General features: G+C 44.9%; 1 protein-coding gene across 1 annotated transcript in view; it reads right to left on the bottom strand.

The window, feature by feature from the left end:
• The window catches only part of LOC124013728 (inactive ubiquitin carboxyl-terminal hydrolase 53-like), a 55,979-nt gene that overhangs the window by 9,374 nt on the left and 27,358 nt on the right, over positions 1-19,247 (bottom strand). Inside the window, 8 exon segments of the mRNA XM_046328179.1 lie at positions 3,093-3,160; positions 6,224-7,040; positions 11,137-11,283; positions 12,685-12,837; positions 14,605-14,773; positions 16,938-17,087; positions 18,934-19,052; positions 19,055-19,079. Coding sequence (XP_046184135.1) covers positions 3,093-3,160; positions 6,224-7,040; positions 11,137-11,283; positions 12,685-12,837; positions 14,605-14,773; positions 16,938-17,087; positions 18,934-19,052; positions 19,055-19,079 — 1,648 coding nt within the window.

The following is a 19,247-nucleotide window of genomic DNA, read 5'->3' on the forward strand; positions in this document are numbered from 1 at the left end:
AAACTCCATTCATAGCTTGTTCTTAATCTTATAGGGAGAAAAGTTGTTTTCAGCACTTATTTCCATGACTGATCAAAATGTGTTCATGGCTCTCTCTTGTCCCTCTACAGCAGACATAGGGTGAACAATATGCTTGGGACATCGAATCCCAATAAAATCACAGTATCGAATCAAAATACATATCAGCACCTAAGGAAGGAGGAGTCCAAATTTACCCCCTTTTTCCTCCCCAATTTCGTGGTATCCAATTGTTAGTGGCTACTATCTTGTCTCATCGCTACAACTCCCGTATGGGCTCGGGACGAAGGTCGAAAGTCATGCGTCCTCCGATACACAACCCAACCAAGCCGCACTGCTTCTTAACACAGCGCGCATCCAACCCGGAAGCCAGCCGCACCAATGTGTCGGAGGAAACACTGTGTACTCCTGTGGCAGGCCGGGCGCAGTGCGCCCGGCCCGCCACAGGAGTCACTGGTGCGCAATGAGACAAGGATATCTCTCACTCCCTAACCCGGACAATGCTGGGCAAATTGTGCGTCACTCTACGGACCTCCCGGTCGCGGCTGGTTACGACAGAGCCTGGGCGCGAACCCAGAGTCTCTAGTGGCACAGCTGGCGCTGCAGTACCACTGCGCCACCCGGGAGACCCCTCCAAATTTGATATTTTAAGTTCCAACCCCAGTGTCTTTGTGAGACGCAAAATCGGAAATATGACATTTTGTTACAGAAAAATATCACGGAAGCCAAGTGCAAGGCAATGAATCAACATGGTGCCGGAACAATTAAATCAATTGATTATTTTGTAGTCCTACTGTGTGTGCAATAAGCTACAAAAAAAAATATTAAAATCTATTTCATTGGTCACCACTGTTTTCAAAAAAGGGGGGGGGGGAAGCAGGGGAACAGAAATCCCAGCGGTGAAAAATACATTAAGGCTTAAAAGCATTTGTTTCCTTGCCAAGGGAGTATTTCCACATGGATTGCTCTGCTCTGCATACAAAGACGCTCAAGGGCTAGCACAGGGCTGACAAAACACTACCCTTTTCCGCTTCATTTAGTCAGCTCACCAAACTTACATAAAGCCAACCCACCTTCCCTCTGTAAACATTGGTTGAGACCTCGCATTCACCGCATTCGTTGTTATCAAGAAGGGACACAATAAAAGGAGGGGAGGAGAAAATATTTGGTGCCACAGACAATGGCATTTTATTTATGTGCATGAGGGAATTCCACCTTCTGACAGGCCCGGTCGTGGCATTTTCTGCTCAGCTGGGCACAGCTGGGAGGCCCCCGCAAGCTCGCTCATCATCCCTGCTTTGTAAGGACAAACTCCGTGGATTTCAATTCTGAGAATTGGTGACGGGTGTTTAAAGGGCTGCCGTAGATTGGAGCATTACAAAACGATGTTTTTTCTCTGGTGGAATAGATGGGTCAGACAGTGGTAACATGTGATGCAAATCAGAGAGTATATGTAAGGGGTGTCTGAGCTAGGGATGTAACAAATGGAGAAAAAGAAACGTTTAAACTGCCATTTTTTTTATACCAGTTTTCGCTTAAAACGGATAGAAAAATGTATAAAAATAAACATGAATTCACAACAGAGCTGTGCTGCTGTCAGCAATGGTCCTCAAATCCTCTCGAGAATCGATTCAGCTAGGAGTCGACTCCTAAGATTCAGTTTCTATTGGAAAAAAATCTCTGTCTTGTGTACATGCCTCGCAAATTCACAGAAGTAGCTACCATACTCTGTGTCCTTTAGGCTGTTGTGTTCTGACATTTTCAAATCTGTCGCTAGCTCAGACCGTTATCCCCACCTGCTTCAAGATGTCCACTATCATCCCCGTTCATCTTTCCCTCGATCCTGACTAGCCGAAAAAACATCCTCACAGCATGCTGCCACCAGAATGCTTCACCGTAGGGATGGTGCCAGGTTTCCTCCAGACGTGACGCTTGGCATTCAGGCCAAAGAGTTCGATCTTGTTTCTCATGGTCGGAGAGTCTTTAGGTGCCTTTTGGCAAACTCAAAGCGGGCTGTCATGCACCTTTTACTCGTTTAGACGTTCTCACCCTTAGACTGAGTGGCGAACCACCCTGCCGCTATTCATGTCAGCTAATCTCCCTTTATCCTGTCTGGGGACAAAAAAAAATAGCGATTGTAGCTAGTTGTAAACCTGGCTTTAATTCTGGGAAAAAAAATGTGTACTAAAAGATGGTTGCTTTTTATCATCAATCCGACACAGGATTTATTGATTTGTTCTACTTCTCTTTGAAACTGGTTGATTAAGTGTTACCAAACACTTTATATTGATGTTCACCCCTCTCCACACCACTTCATGTTCATACATGCATTGTTCAGGGCAGGACACATCATATTACTCTGTGCACTGCACCGAACACAAACTTTCCTCTGGAAAAGGTCAGATCCAGTAAATGAGGAATCGGTCTCACATGTGCTTCCTTACAGAATCTCCACCATTGGGCTATGACCTTAGCACAACTGATGGGACCATAAATCAAGGAAATTACCCAGAGGCGTTTCTTAATATCGCTAGACCTTATACTGCACATTAAACTTATCGGGGGAAATTAAACTTTAGGACCTAATGACAAAGATTATCATTCTCTGATGATAAGGACGCCACCAGTCTTCCTTCCCTCCATATCAGACATAGTGGCTGACAGAAAATTATATTTCCTACCATCGGAAAGGTTCAGCTGCCTCTTATACACAACAATCCATTTAGTCTAAATGAGGGCTCATCTAGGTCGCCAAAATATTGACTTGAAATTAGGACAGCTGCCTCGTTTAATAATTTTTGCGTGTTCTTGCTTTGGGCAAAAGTGAGAATTTTGCCAGATGGCTTTTCTGAAAACTAACAAACAAGGACAACATCATTAAAAAGTACCTGAGAAGCAGGTGTACAAAACTAGCAAAACGAATAAGGAGTTGTGTACGTGAAGAGCTGAAAGGCAACTGGCACAAAGCATCATGGGAAGGCCGGACAACTAATGGTGAATTACCAGTGTTTGGAGGGAAAGCGGATGCTAGATCTGTACCTACTGTAGGGGAGACTTTACCCTGTAGTGCTTACCATAGGAGAAAGAGGAGTGCAAGATGTCAGTCTTGGAGTCGTCACCTCTCCGGCGAGGGAAGGGATCCCTGAAATTCACAAATTGGGCAGGGCTGAGTCAAACGCTGACACCACATGACAAAGGCCTTTTTTTCTCTATGCATGTCCCATTGTATGGCATCTCTCCACAGGCAGGTTTTTCCAACCTTTTAAAGAGATTATTTTGGATCTAACCTGCTAGAGTAAACACAGAAATAACACCCCCACCCACCCAGATCCCACTCCACACTACTTTGTTCTGTGGATGATTTATTCATGAGTAATCTGATACTAAATCTACAAAACAGCTTTTAAATTTTAGTCCATGCATGGCACACATCCATTTCTCTCTCAGTTTGGTGCATTGGTGAATTCAGGTGACTGAGAAGAGTCAATACTAATTGTGCCCTAACAGGAATGGAGCACTGAATTGAGGGGTGTCAATACAATAGGCTATAAGTGTGGCACTATCACCTCTTGAAATCAACTAGCAATAAAGTGCAGTGATCTACAGACGCATGTAAAGAGATTATCTACGTACAATAAGGCCTTTTAGAGATTTCACTTACAGATTTTGACATGGATTTCTTGGTCAAGTAAAGTACCTACACAGTGTACAAAACGTTAAAAACACCCGCTCTTTCCATGACAGACTGACCAGGTGAATTCAGGTGAAAGCTAATATCCCTTATTGATGTCACTTGTTAAATATACTTCAAATCACTGTAGATGAAGGGGCGGAGACAGGTTAAATAATGATTTTTAAGCCTTGAGACATGGATTGTGTATTCGTGCCATTCAGAGGGTGAATGGGAAATAAAAAATGTTTAAGTGCCTTTGAACGGGGTATGGTAGTTGCCAGGCGCACCGGTTTGTGTCAAGAACTGCAACGCTGCTGGGTTTTTCCACGCTCAACAGTTTGTGTGTATCAAGAATGGTCCACCGCCCAAAGGACATCTAGCCAACTTTGACAACTGTGAGATGCATTGGAGTCAACATGGGCCAGCATCCCTGTGGAATGCTTGACACCTTGTAGAGTCCATGCCCTGACTAATTGAGGCTGTTCTGAGGGCAAAAGGTTGTGCAACTCAATATTAGGAAAGTGTCTTAATGTTTTTTTTACTCAGTGTATATAGTCGTAGTACTGACCAATCGAAAACAAATCATTCACTCATTGAGTAAGGTATTCATATCATATACATAAGGATGAATTAACATATTGTACTATCTTGTTATAATGACTACAATAGACGCTGGATTGCATAACACATTTTGGTCAGACTGGTGTTTGCCCATCCATTGACTGTGCCTCTTGGGAAGAAAGCAGTCGTCAGCTAGTTGGGATCATTATCACCTGGCGAGCCGACACTGAAGTCTCTAGCACAATAACCTCGGTAGATTCTGCTGTGTGCACGTCTGTATAAAAATAACATTTTAAAAAAAGTCTCCGAATGGGTTGTTTGCACCGTCTAATTATTCATAAATGGCAGAGATTTTGAAGTTGAGTCAAATCATAGCGAAGAGTAATTCTAGCTGAAGGGAGGCAGCGAGTGAATAAAAGGAGTCTCAAAAATATCTGAATAGAACAGAATGATAAATCCAAAAGTAGGCTATACAGTGCATTCAGAAAGTATGCAGACCCCTTGACTTTTTACACATTGTTACGTTAGCCTTATTCTAAAATTGATCAATTTAAAAATCCTCAATCTACACACAATACCCCATAATGACAAAGCAAAGACAGGTTTTTAGAAATGTTTGCAAATGCAGATTTAAAAAAATATATATTTAAATAAATATTCAAACACTTTGCTGTGAGACATGAAATTGAGCACAGGTACATCCTTTTTCAATTGATCACCCTTTATGTTTCTACAACTTGATAGGAGTCCACCTATGGTAAATTTGATTGATTGGACATGATTTGGAAAGGCACACACCTGTCTATATAAGGCCCCACATATTGACAGTGCATGTCAGAGCAAAAACCAAGCCATGAAGTCGAAGGAATTGTCCGTAGAGCTCAGACAGGACTGTGTCGAGGCTCAGATCTGGGGGAAGGGAACCAAAACATGTCTGCCGCATTGAATGTCCCCAAGAACACTGTGGCATCTTCATAGACCTGGCCGCCTGGCCAAACTGAGCAATTGGGGGAGAAGGGCCATGGTCAGAGAGGTGACCAAGAACCCGATGGTCACTCTGACAGAGCTCCATAGTTTCTCTGTTGAGATGGGAGAACCTTCCAGAAGGACAACCATCTCTGCAATACTCTACCAATCATGCCTTTATGGTAGAGTGGGCAGACGGAAGCGACTAGTCAGTAAAAGGCAAATGACAGCCCACTTGGGGTTTGTCACAAGGCACCTAAAGGACTCTCAGACCATGAGAAAGATTCTCTGGTCTGAAGAAACCAAGATTGGACTCTTTGGCCTGAATGCCAAACATCACATCTGTAGGAAACCTGGCACTATCCCTACGGTGAAGCATGGTGGTGGCAGCATCATGCTGTGGGGATGTTCTTCAGTGGCAGGGTCTGGGAGACTAGTCAGGATCGAGGGAAAGATTAACAGAGAAAAGTACATTAAAAATCCTGCTCCAGAGCGCTCAGTACCTCCTACTGGGGTGAAGGTTCACCTTGGACTTGAACCCGATCGAACATCTCTGGAGAGACCTGAAAATAGCTGTGCAGCAACGCTCCCCATCCAACCTAACAGAGCTTGAGAGGATCTGCAGAGGAAAATGGGAGAAACTCCCCCAATACAGGTGTGCCAAGCTTGTACCGTCATACCCAAGAAGACTTAAGACTGTAATCGATGCCAAAAGTGTTTTAACAAAGTAGAGTAAAAGCTCTGAATCCTTATGTAAATGTGATGTTTCAATTTGCAAACATTTCTAAAAAACCGTTTTTGCTTTGTCATTATGGGGTATTGTGTATGGATTGATGAGGGGAAAAGAATACTTATCCATTTTAGAATAAGGCTGTAACAATATGTGGAAAAAGTCAAGGGGTATGAATACTTTCCGAATGCACTGTATATTAACTAAATGTCTTAGTGCTTCAAATGATCTTATAAGAGAATCAACAGCAGACAGAAAATAACACTCCTGTTTACCTTGTCAGGTGTACCTCAGGTTTGGGCCTCAGCTCTTTGGACGCAAAATTCTCCACCACTGGCGAGTCCAGGTTGGCCGACCCGTTGCTAAGCCGGTCGCTGCTCTCGTATCCCGACTCGGTGCGCTGGATCTTCCAGTTGTCGCTGTGCACCTTCAGCGTGCTGACCTTTGACCTGTCCTTGCCCTCTGAGTCCAGTGAACTGCGGCTGTCGCCCGTCTCGGGCCGCTGCTCATCCTCGTAGATGGTCATCAGGCTCTTGGACTTGTGCTCCTCACGCCCGCCCCATGTGAAGTCCTGGTCCTGTTCCCTGTCTCTTTCGTTGGAGGGTGGTGCCATCTCCTGGCTGGAGGGTCTCCGGTGGGGACTGTGCTGCCGGTGCTCCTGACTCCCTCCACCACTACCGCTTATCACACTATCCACGTTTAGCACCTCGCGCATGGGCTTCCATGGCCGACTTGGCCTGCTGCTGCTACTGCTGCTGGAGCTGGAGTTCCGGCCGCCCTCCCGGCTCCCGGGGCGCTCCCGAGATTCCTGGCTGCTGTCCGTGTCATAGCCGTTAGAAAGCTGCTCTAGTCTCCGGCTGTAATGGCTGCCACCGGAGCCCTCGCTGCCACTGGGCAGGGCTGGTAGTACCTGGACCCTGGAATGGGAGTGAGGAGGACCCTCGTGAGAGGAGCACCTGCCGCCAAAGTGGGGGGCCCTCTCTGTCCTGGTGGGCCCTTTGCCCTGGCTGGCATACAGGCGCGTATCCAGGTACTGCTTGAAGCCATTCTCCGGCGGGGAGGCGGAGCGCGAGTATCTCTCTGATATTGGATCTGAAGGAAAGAGAAGAAGGATTTTATGAGAATTTATTCAAGTGTAGTGTTTCGGAAGACATGAACACACATTTTGTAAGGACATTGTCCTAGAAGTCTGTCTGTTACTTACAAGGATGTGGTAAGCTTTTTCTACAGATATTGCCCAAGATAATTTATCCTACATGTTAAAAACTGCTGTCCTCTTCAATTTGTTGGCTACAATGAGGTAGAAAATCCTCTATCAAAACCTATTTCGAGCTTCATTGCAAGAAGCTGTTATTCCACATGACAAGACAAATTTGCTCCATGTTTTCTTACAATATGAGACAAAATAAACACGTTGGGCGTCCTCTGTCATTACAAAGTCGCCAAGGCTTGTCCAAAAAGAGGCAAACAAAACCCACTGAGTCGCATCAATTCACCTGAGGCCAAAGTAGGGTGCGAAGGTAGAGGACCTTAAAATTCTTAGGAAAATAACCTTTTCTGGTTGATGTCGCTAAGAAAGTCTCTTTTTCCAAGTGGGAAATGCTGGTTCCAACATTGTCCTCGAGCTGGCGTAGTATCCAAACTGCCGCCCTTAATGCCAAATGCCAGTGTAGTGTGACACATTGAAAGTTAGAATTGTTGCACTTGGCAAGGTCATTCCAGGCCAGCGTTTGCTAAGGAAGACCGCAGGGGTGTAGTGGAGTATGGGAACAATGAGGTCGTCGTGGTCTGTTGTACGTCTGTAGACAAGAGGAAGGTGTAAATAATGGACGCCGGGATACAGTGTGCATCTCCGTGGCATAGCAGTATGGTTAGCAACCTCACGCTGTGACATCTGTGGAGATATTAATGATGAAAGGTGGCGTGTGTGTGTGTGTGTGTATGTCTGTATACATACTCCCTGCTGGCTGTCCATGACTCCTTGAATAGAGGAGTCTGTGGCCTAGAGATGTGTATGACTTTGAGGACATTGTGTGTGTGTGTGTGTGTGTGTGTGTGTGTGTGTGTGTGTGTGTGTGTGTGTGTGTGTGTGTGTGTGTGTGTGTGTGTGTGTGTGTGTGTGTGTGTGTGTGTGTGTGTGTGTGTGTGTGTGTGTGTGTGTGTGTGTGTGTGTGTGTGTACAAGAGTGTTTGTTTTTCAAGGACACCGAGTCATGCCGGCCACTTTCGAAAAATATGATTAGACTGGACATTTCCACTGGAACAGTACAGGGATATGTTATTAAGGGGGAGGGGTATGCAGTAAGGTGGGCAGTAAGCTTAACTTGCTAAATATTAATTTCCGTTTAACTTTATTTACTGATAGTCTTCTTTGTTGAAGAGCTCTAACAGAAGACGCACTAAGGGAAAATTACTCAACGTTAGGATGACCGGGTCCAATGGCTCGGTTGGATGGAGCATTGTCCTTCCAACATCAGGGTTGTGGGTTTTGACTCCCACACATTCTACATATGTCCTGGTCTGGATATACATTTTAGAACTGGAAGCGGTCTGGTATAAAAGTGTGTCTAAATCTCCATATTAATATGAATTAATAGCATGACAGGGCGTGTGGTCTAGGATTGAAGCCTGCACTGAGGTCTCAGGTGTGCAGAGAGAGTTATGAGAGGTTACAATCCACAGCGCCTTAGGATGGAACCTCCCCCGAGAGATGGGGTCGCTATGGCTAGGGAATCTGCTGACGGAGAGTGCGAGGGTTAAATCACCTCGACCGTAACTTGCCCTATTCACATGGCGTGTGTGAGAGACTCGTGTGATATTTGATGTGTGATTTTGTGCACTTGTGTCAGTCTATGTAAGGGTTTCTGTGAACTGGTCCAGCTGTGTGTGTGCGTGCATGTGTACACACGTGCGACAAAGACTGTCTAACTATGCGTGTAGCGATGCTAACACGGCATGCGTGTCAGTTAGGATTGGAAGCTAAATGTCAACACAGTTACACTGTGCTAGATGAAGAGGGAAATGTGTCCTGGTAACACCAACTGCAATATCCCAAATGGAGCCCTATTTCGTACTACCAAAGCCCTGTGGTCGAAAGTATTGCATTATAGAGAGAATAGGGTGCCATTTGCGATGAAGCCAATGTCTCCCATTGACACCAACTCTCCCTATCTGACCTGAACACCAACTTTCTTGTTTTGCTATTTTTCCAAGTGTGACGGGTCGGAAAATCGTTTAAGATTCCAGGCACCCAAGCTGTTCTCTCTACTTCCGCATGGCAAGCTCTACTGGTGCGCCAAGTCTGACACCAACATGCTACGGAACAGTTTCTATCCCCAAGCCATGGGCTGTTCTCTCTACTTCCGCATGGCAAGCTCTACTGGTGCGCCAAGTCTGACACCAACATGCTATGGAACAGTTTCTATCCCCAAGCCATGGGCTGTTCTCTCTACTTCCGCATGGCAAGCTCTACTGGTTCGCCAAGTCTGACACAAAATAGCTACACGGATTGTCCAAGTTGATCCTTGTATTTTATTTGCCCCACTGTCTCTATGCACACTCATAGGGCCCTACACACACTGACACGCCAACACACATACTCCCTGTTTATGATATATCCTGATGCCTAGTCACCTTACCCCTATACATATCTACCTCAATCACTCCAGTATCCCTGCATATTGTAAATATGGTAGTGGAACTGATCGTGTGTACAGCGTTAAAACTTGAAACTAAAATGATCAAGTACCTTTGAAGAGAGCTAGCCTGGGCACGAGTAGTATTATATATAGATTTATTCCACTCACTTTAGCTCACCTCCAGCCTCACCATTCATCAACCTTGATGCTAGCCTCTGTTAGCCTGGTGCATTCAATCATAATGGGACATGAGCCTGGTGCTAACATAGTGGCTGTTCAATTTCAGTTCCTATCACCTTGCCCCTATTTCCAACCCGTTTGGTGTTTACAGAAATGTAACGACAGGACAGGTGAGAGAAACACGACAGAGGGTTAGAGACCAAGGAGGAAAGGGGTGAAGTTGCCTCTAGACACTGACCTATGATCAATTTGGCATTTTCCTCCAATGGTTCGGGTTAGGCTATGGGTATGCTGATCCTTAGATCCGTTCTTATGAACAATTTTAGAGATTGCTTTCACATCGATCTACCTGTAAGTCCCCCACCAACACACACAGCAAGCCACAACACCTTTGAGGGACTACTTATGGTTGGATGAGAGAAGGTAGGCTATATGAGGGTGGTAGTGGGTCTCATGTGGCCATAGATGTTGCCTTATTTATTTTGCTGGCCTAGATATAAGCGATATGGGTCCAGGGCCAGGAGTTCTATGATCCTACTCTCACATACTCTACTACCACTGTCGTGTGATCACTCAAGACATTGAAATAGCACCTCCAGACAGCAGCTAGGAATCCAAATAGAACAGGGTATACACTCTACCACAGTATCCAGTAGTGAGATAAAGCACGGTACGTGGAAGAGCACGGTACGTGGAAGGGCCTGATTCAAAAGTGAGGGAGACATGATCCCCATCCTGACACATTGCTCCCAAACCACCCTGCCTGGTAGGCCATTCCAGTGCACCGCTGGTTTGTTGTGCATCTTTATGGTGGTAATGATGGATTGCATGTGTACTGTGTAGAGCATTGTGTCATGGATCATTTTCTATTTTCATTGCTGTGTGTGTGTGTGTGTGTGTGTGTGTGTGTGTGTGTGTGTGTGTGTGTGTGTGTGTGTGTGTGTGTGTGTGTGTGTGTGTGTGTGTGTGTGTGTGTGTGTGTGTGTGTGTGTGTGTGTGTGTGTGTGTGTGTGTGTGTGTGTGTGTGTGTGTGTGTGTGTGTGTGTTTATTTAACCTTTTATTTATACAGGTTTTTTTCATGGAGTTAAAATCTCGTTTTCAAGAGAGACCTTGTCCAACAGCAACAGGGTGAACAAAGATTCAGACAAAACAACTTACATACACTAACACAACATTGAACAAAACTATAGACACACATGATACAACAATTACATAAACACAAATGTCATAACTAAAAAAAACAGCTGTCCTAAAGACAATACCACTCTTCTATGATATTTACGTCGACCAAGGACATGTGTATGTAAACTGTGTGTGTGTGTGTGTGTGTGTGTGTGTGTGTGTGTGTGTGTGTGTGTGTAGCGTCATACCTCGGTAGCGGGCGTCCTGTCTCCTCCTCTCTGTCCTGTCCTGGTCTCTCTTGGAGGGGTGCATTCCCCGGACCTCCCCTGCCTTCATGACCACGTCTCTGGAGATGTCCTTCAGACGGCTCTTAGGATCACTGGTGCCCAGCTTCACTGCACAACAGGGGAAAGAAACACATTCTAGACTACATTCTATTTCAGTCATTTTGAGAAACAGAGTGACTTCCAATAGACAACACACCAAAAGGAACAAGCCGTCAAACACGAAGGGGTAAAGTCCTTTCTACTGTACCTCTAATCCCAACACAAACTACAGTCACTTAAGCCACTCCCACCCCATCTTCCACCTCCACTACTCCTCCCTTCCATCCCCTGACTAGCCCCCTAGAGGCATTGAACAGTGCTGAGTTTAAGGAGTAGTTTAGGGCCGATCGATGTGATGTACACGCTGTGCTTTTCTGCTTCACGTGGGGGAAATGCACTGAGATGGAACCCGCGGAAGAAATTCTCTCCTTCTATCATCCCTAAGTCTCATCTCTGCAGCCTCTTCTCGTAAAGTAGGAGAAAGTCGGATACAATGGATAGGACTAGAAGCATGTGGCTGCGGTTGTTGAAAATGCCAAACAACTCTGTGTAGCACAGAAAATGCGCTAGAAGAGGCTCTCTGTGAATAAGAACTGAAGGTTTCGGCTTCGCATTGAAATCAATGACGAGACAATTTTGCAAATTGCACAGTCACTCTATTACCTGGATAAAGTGTCATGAGGACAATTCATCACTTTTCCCACAAGATACTTGACTGCTATGATTATTATTTTCAGTCATTCGTGGTGGCCTTGCTGTTCTCAAAAGCCCTGAGCGACTGGTAACTTTTCCAGTGCTGGGGGATAGAAAACATTCAAAATGCATCATATTGAGCTGATGGCTTTAAGCAGGGAGTAACAACAAAGAGGGACCTAAACAAGGACAGACGTTACGCAATCCTTCGTAATCACAAAGGAATGTGCAATAATAACTACGGCTTGTGTCCTAAATGGCGCCCTCTTTCCACTATAGTGCACTACTTTTGACCCTGGTTAAAGGTAGTGCACTATATAGGGAATAGGGTGCTTAAAAGAGTCTGCCCTTATGCTCTTTCCTTGCATCGCCTTCGCTTGCATCGCCTTCGCTTGCCTCTTCTCCTTGGAGGTGTACGTGCTCCTGATCCCTCACTCCCATGTGTCCTCATTCCCTTCCATCATAAAGGTCACTTTTCAAACTCTGGCCCATCTCCCTCCCAGGCCTTACTCCTCCTCTCAAAGGCTGTCCTTCTACCCTCTTGGCTGTTCTTGCCTCTATCCATGCTCCACCCCCCCCCCATAGTAACTGTAATCTACCTGCAATCTTTTCTACTTCTAACCCCGCCACATCTTTCAGTCTCTTCTCTCAATACCTATCATGTACCTCCCAAATGTCTCACTCTGATAATACCCATTTTCCATAGCTATGTGTAGAAATAACCATTCCTCTTCCTGTCTCCCATCATATCCCCCCGCCCCCAACCCCTTGTCGTACCTGGTCCACGACCCCCGCTAGTCTGGCCACTGCCCCTGGTAAAGGTGGAAGGGGTCTGGCTATTCTGTTTGAAGCTGCTGGGGCCCAGCAGGGCATTCAGGTTCTCCCTGGTCAGGTCCAGTTTCTTGGGGCCCGGAAGTGGAGAGGAGGGCGCTGGTTGGTCGAAAAGGAGGAGAGGGACAGAATCTTTTATTTTTTACATATGGATGGCCTATGTCTCTTCATGGATCCGTTTCTACTGGTGACACAAACCAGGGAGGGGATCAATTCCAACAAGCAATTCCTAGGTATTATGTAAATAAGCTTCCTATTACCATTATGTTTCAGTTCATTCCAAAAATCTCTGGAAAAATGTATATTAAAAAAAAAATCAATAGTTTAGTGCGACCCAATTAACATTTTGAAAATGTAACGGAACATTTATATTTCTTCTAAAGCACGCCTCTGAAGGCCAGTGAGCCGCAGTCACCATCACGACCTGGGGGCGAGGCCAGCTCAGAGAGTTAGAGAGCAGATCATTAAGGGGGATAAACCCCACCCCAAACAAATCCAGAGGTTTTTAATCCTCACACAGAAATGTTTAGCTGTACAAATGTACAACTTCTTGACATTGCCAACATTGACGGGTATTATGGTCGAGGTAGTAGTAAAAAAATATATATATTTTTTAATATTGTTCAATGCCTTCTGCTCATGAACTCTCGTAGTTCAGTTTCAAATCAAGTATTGAGTGGTACAGAAAGGTTGGAACACCATTAGCTAATTCACTAATAAAATTCACTAATAAACAGTAATCCAACTAGAGTGCAAAATTCTGGGAACTTTCCTCAAATTGACAGTTTTTCCAGAAATCCCAGTTTGGAATATTCCTGGAATCAGGAAACAATAAGCAGGGAATTTGGGAATCCTCCAAACAGGATTTGGGGAATTTTAGTTAAGTTACTGGAATTTTGCAACCATAAATCCAACTGAAGTGATGGGCATCCCAAACTTGTTTTGAAGTCCAGCACGTATTTGTAAAGTCATCACTTTTGTCAACTGCAACGTATTTTCTGGTCAAACAGTCAAAACAGAAAATCTCAAGCACATTGAGAGACTTCAAAATGCCAAAATTGTGGCCCGAACAGACCCATCGACCCAATCATATTAACAAAACACAATTCTACACTGCAACATGTACCGTAGTGCCCCCCCCCCCCTCTCTGACTGAATGTGGTGAGGCTAACACTCCACAGAAAGCAAACAGGGCTCAAATTTAGACCAAAATAGTTCAAGGGGATGCTAGCCAAAAAAGTTTGAAAACCACTGCTCAGTGTTGGTCATTTGGCTAGTACACACTGTTAAAAGGAAGTTGTAACCACAGTCACATACCATTGGCAACACTTGCTGACATGAATTCCAAATTGCTCTTGCCGGAGATCTCTACTCATAGAAGCACTTATTTTAGGACCCCCACTTTTAGGACATCCTCTCGCTGAGAATTTACTGCACAGACTTAAATATAGCATCCCCATGTTAAGCATGAATTAAAAGGAACTGTGAATTATAAACGTGGTGTGTGGTTCCTGAGAATTGTCTCGAGTGAAGCTAAGGGGGTCGTTCAACCACTTTGGAAAGGGGGCCATTTGAATCTGGTCTCCAAAAGACCTAAACCAAGACCACGAGATAGAGACTGCATCGCCATCACAAAAACACCAGAAGTCACATCATGGGTCGATGACACCATGACAAGTGATTGTACAATTGACTTAATATTGTTGGCATCCTGAAAAAAAATGTATATATTTGTGCATAATTTTTATACACAAATTTGAAAGCAGTTATTTCCCCGCAATGTGCTGTAAAAGTTCCATGACTCTAGGGGTAGTGTGTAGTTCTTCCGATAAATGAAAAAAGAATGACACTTTGTCCGATGTATACCTTGGACGGCTCCGTTGACGGGGGACTTGTAGCAGGACTGGTCAGTGTTCTGACGTGAGGTGTCGTCTACGGAGATGGCGCTGCCATCTGGGTTGGAGTAGAATAGGAGGAGGGGTTGGAAGTGGCCTTTGGTGCATTTGGTGACCACATCTTTCCACCGGGTCCCAATCTAGGATAGGGGAGATGAGACTGGGAGGTCAATAGGAGACTCACATGAAGAGTGTGTGTGTTCCTGCTTGACAGGCAGAAAGGCGGAATGGCATTTTCCCAATGTGACAAGAAAATAAAATGTTCCCCGTGTCTTACTGGCAACGACCAGTTTCCTCATCTCATTAGACAGAGAGGTCTTGTCAGAAGCCAAATGTGTCATTTAGTGCCAGTCAATACACATTACTACTTTTGAAGAGACTATTTATTTGATGAGCATCAGTTGCCAAAACCTAACTACGTAAATGTTAGGTACCTTGGAGTACACCGTGCAGAAAATGCTGACTTGTAATTGAATTGGTTCATACATTTAAGAGGACTTGGGCTCTAAGAAATGTTATTAACAGAGTACATACTATCTTACACCTCATTTAAATTGATAGTGTACAAACAAAAACCCCAGAGGACAAATGTTGACAATGCTTGCTTGAATTCAGGGACATTCTTTGAACCACTACCCTCAAAACATATGGTGACCATAGACCAGGCATGTCACAAAAGAGTTCAGGGAGGAAATGTCATTTTAGAATGTCCAAGGAGACATTGTTGTGCACTGCGAAAGCACATTGTCCCTTTGTCTTGGATCTTAAGTGAATATTATGCGTTGAAGCAGTTTCACAATCACATTAGCTGAGCAGAGTTAAGTGCGTGCCTCACTACAAAACGCCACAGAGGCAGACTGGAGGCTAACAGATGCTAGTTCACTCCTTAATTAACCAAAGGAAGGAGAAGGAGAGAGGAGCAGAAGGTGTGAGAGAGAGAGACAGGAAGGAGAAAGAGCAAGAAAGGAATGTGACAGTAAAATGGGGGGTCTAATTAAAAGATGGAGAGAGGGTGCTCAAAGTTGACATTTTTCATGTTGGCCACTGATCCCCACCTGGGGCAACAACAACAACATAGGCTTAGTGGAACCGTGGAACCACTGCAATAACTGATACAAGCAATTATGACAGTCAACAAACTGCAACCATAAATGTCAAATATAAATATAGTTTTAAAAGCCATCCATAAACTGTAGGGTATTTCTGCTCATTACTTGGTGTGAGGTCATAAGAGAACGAGTAGCAACACAGCAGGTATATGGCGTGTTATTTGGTTGGCTCGGGTGCTGTGCTTGTAGCACTCTGTCCCAGTCGGGCTGAAGTGCATACACAGCACAAGCTGCTGCTGCTGGATTGACTCCGAGCCAGCCAGCCTCTGCACCGCAGTCCAATCAAATGGACTGGACACAGACACACCCAGTGTTGTACATTATCATTCTCACATATGCATGCACACACAACATACCAATTCTTACCGTAAGACATTTCAATTTGATATCCCGAAATGTGGGAGTCCACTAAACAGTGTAGCTCAACTGTGGATGACTGATGCAATTAACTAGGGAAAGACTGAAGGTGCTTCCACTGGGATAACCTAATACTAGTACTGCTGCTGCGTGTGTGTGTGTGTGTGTGTGTGTGTGTGTGTGTGTGTGTGTGTGTGTGTGTGTGTGTGTGTGTGTGTGTGTGTGTGTGTGTGTGTGTGTGTGTGTGGGTGGTGATTATTGCAGACTGTTCAACCCCACTGAAGACTCATCAACCCGGGGTGGTGAAGAAAGATCGATGTGGCCCTTATAAGAAGATGGTGGAGATAAGAGATGGCTCAGGGAGCTCCCTGCTCTCATTCTCTTGTAAAACAGTCACCTTTTCATCAGCTCAGACGAGTACATTTCTGCACTTTGAGTTGTTGTCTAGGGAGGCTTTAGCTCCAGATAATAGCAGATTTTTATCCCGTGATATTATACATCAGCTTCCTGGAAAATCCTCTCATGTCAGACTGTATTCCTGATTTTTATTTCAAATCAACTAGTTGAATCCCTTTAAAGAAAGTTACCAACAAAAATGTTACTTTAGTTATTTGGTGAATTCCTTTTTCTGGTCATAGTGTCAGAGGGAGTGTGTGTGAACCACTACAGCAAACGAGACAGAGGCTAGTGCGTGTGGGGTGCGCCTGTCCATGCATTTATACGTGTGTGGTCCAAGCAGCATATGTTAGCACAGTGAAAGATGCTATGAGTGTCGGTTGAGGTGTAGTGTTTTTACTCCCTTGCTAGGAGGACTGCATGTCTTTTTCCCCTCCCTCACCTCTTTGACTGTGGCGTCGTCGAAGAACACCCATTTGGCGGACTTGGTGTGGAAGGCGAAGGCACAATAGTGGCGACTGGAGTAACAGATCATCCCAACCAATTGAAGCTCTCCCTTTTTGGCATGCTCGTCTGTCACCCGGTAGAAGAGCTGCGGACACACACTTAAAATTACTTTATTTGGTCAAATTTTGCCCAAAACACTCCCACCCTGCCCATGAGTAATCTTGCCTAAGACCTAAAGACTTAAGTTGGCTCCCCGAAATTTAGCTCAATGGACTAACAGTCTTATCACACAGCAGAACCTTCTCAGTCAGATATACAGCATTTTACCAAAAACATTCATGTTTGTTATCCACACGGTAGCATCTGGACAGCAAAATTGCCCTTCAACTTGGACTATTGCTGGCATCGCCTGCATGGTATATTTACACATCTCTAGCTGCTCAGGCAATCGTCAGAATAATGTCATCCTCCCACCAGTTTGAATAAACCGCTGGATGAGGAGGTTGTGAAATAGCCTCTTGTTTTTCCTGAATGGCTGGTTCTCTTTGGTCATGGGAGACAATGGATTCCTAGGCAGGGGGAGGTTTTCTCCAACACAGTCACATGAACAGTACAAGTATGAATCAAGCCCTTTGTGGTACTTGGTGGGGGGGGGGGGGTTCTGCTAGACGAGCTAGACTAATCCAGTATTGGAATGCGCTCAAAACAAGGAGAGGGGAAAAGAAGAATCTGTGCTTGTAGTATTCAAGGGAGATGGTGTTGTGTAATATGTTGTTCCTGGCCTATGCCAGTTTGTTCTAGATTTGTAGCCGGTTTCAGTGAAGCTCATTTCCTTTTATTCTTGAAGGAACAGGGACAGTGTTAGCCAGAGTTGAGTGCTACAAATTAAACCTCCTGTACGCCCATGCCAAGGACACTCTGTACTCCAACATGGACTCACACACACACCTTCCAGACACGCACCATTCTCTTACACATAATATACACACATTCACATTTCATTTTTCTCTGATTCTCTCACAAACAAATCACACACAAACACTGTACTCTTCCATCGTGGCACTGAGGGGGTGTTGACACGATCTGGCCATGCAGCAGGGGCTTTTTGATCAGCGGTGTGGGCCAACTGGGCATTGCACCACGCACTGCTTACGCAACGCTCCGACTTACGCAGGGATAAAGCCCACTTTATTTCCCCCATATGCTCCATGGCACCGAAATAAACTGACCCCAACACAACCAGGGCAAGGAACACCAGCTGTGGAGGCTCCAACAAACAAACAAACAAACAGAAAAAAACGGAAAGCAAATAGAGTAAAACTAGAATGTAGTGATTTGAACCATATTTTAGGAGCTCGACCAATTCTAAATAGTGTATTATTGTTGTTTTTCCTATTTCCAGGGTTCACATTTTGGGGGGGTAAGGTGGACATTTTGTTTGGGTGCAATCACTGCTTTGGCAATTTAAATCACACTACTTGACTAATCTGTTTTATGACGGGCTGACAGAGAATTAGACATGTTTTAATCTTATGTGGAGGTTCTTGGCCATCACTAACTTTTTTCACAGGTCTTTGGCCCCAATCAAAGATCCAATGGGTTTTTTATGACAGTGATTGGAAAAGTACACTTCTCCACTGTCTTTGAACCTTTTTTAGTTTCTCTACGACCCATCACTTTCAATAAACAAAAACACAAGAGCAGACTGAAAGCGCTACATCAGTGTTTCCAAAACTCAGTCCTGAGTACTCCAAGGGGTGCACGTTTTGGTTTTTGCCCCAGCCCTACACAGCTGATTCAAATAATACAAAACTTAATGATGATTTGGTTATTTGAATCAGCTGTGTAGTGCTGGGGAAAAAACAAAACGTGCAACCCTTGGGGCCTCCGTACCAAGTTTGGGAAAGACTACGCTACAATATTGAACTGATCTTCGTAATAATATAATCAGTTTGTTGTGCTTTTTGTCCCTGCTGGCTTTCCATCCTTACCCCAGAGAGGTTGAGGTGTGGCCCCAGCGAGCGAATGACGTCCTCCGTGAGGTCTGACTGGTCTGAGTCCCACACGAAGCCGATGGTGACGATCTCCGGGGAGTTCATGAGGACTCGCGTATCTTGATCCTCTGGCCACAGTTACTCTGGTGACAGCGAGAGAGGAGGAGACAGATAACTAGGGGAGCAGAGCTAACTAACCAGTTTAGCTAACAGGGCCGGGACAATACCGGTATTGCGATACTCGTTTGAATCGTGGCAAGGAAACAAACAGAAAGTGGATTTCACATCTTTAGGAAAACAGCCCTAATGTT

Source organism: Oncorhynchus gorbuscha, linkage group LG25 (assembly GCF_021184085.1).
Source record: "Oncorhynchus gorbuscha isolate QuinsamMale2020 ecotype Even-year linkage group LG25, OgorEven_v1.0, whole genome shotgun sequence".
Lineage (NCBI taxonomy): Eukaryota > Metazoa > Chordata > Actinopteri > Salmoniformes > Salmonidae > Oncorhynchus > Oncorhynchus gorbuscha.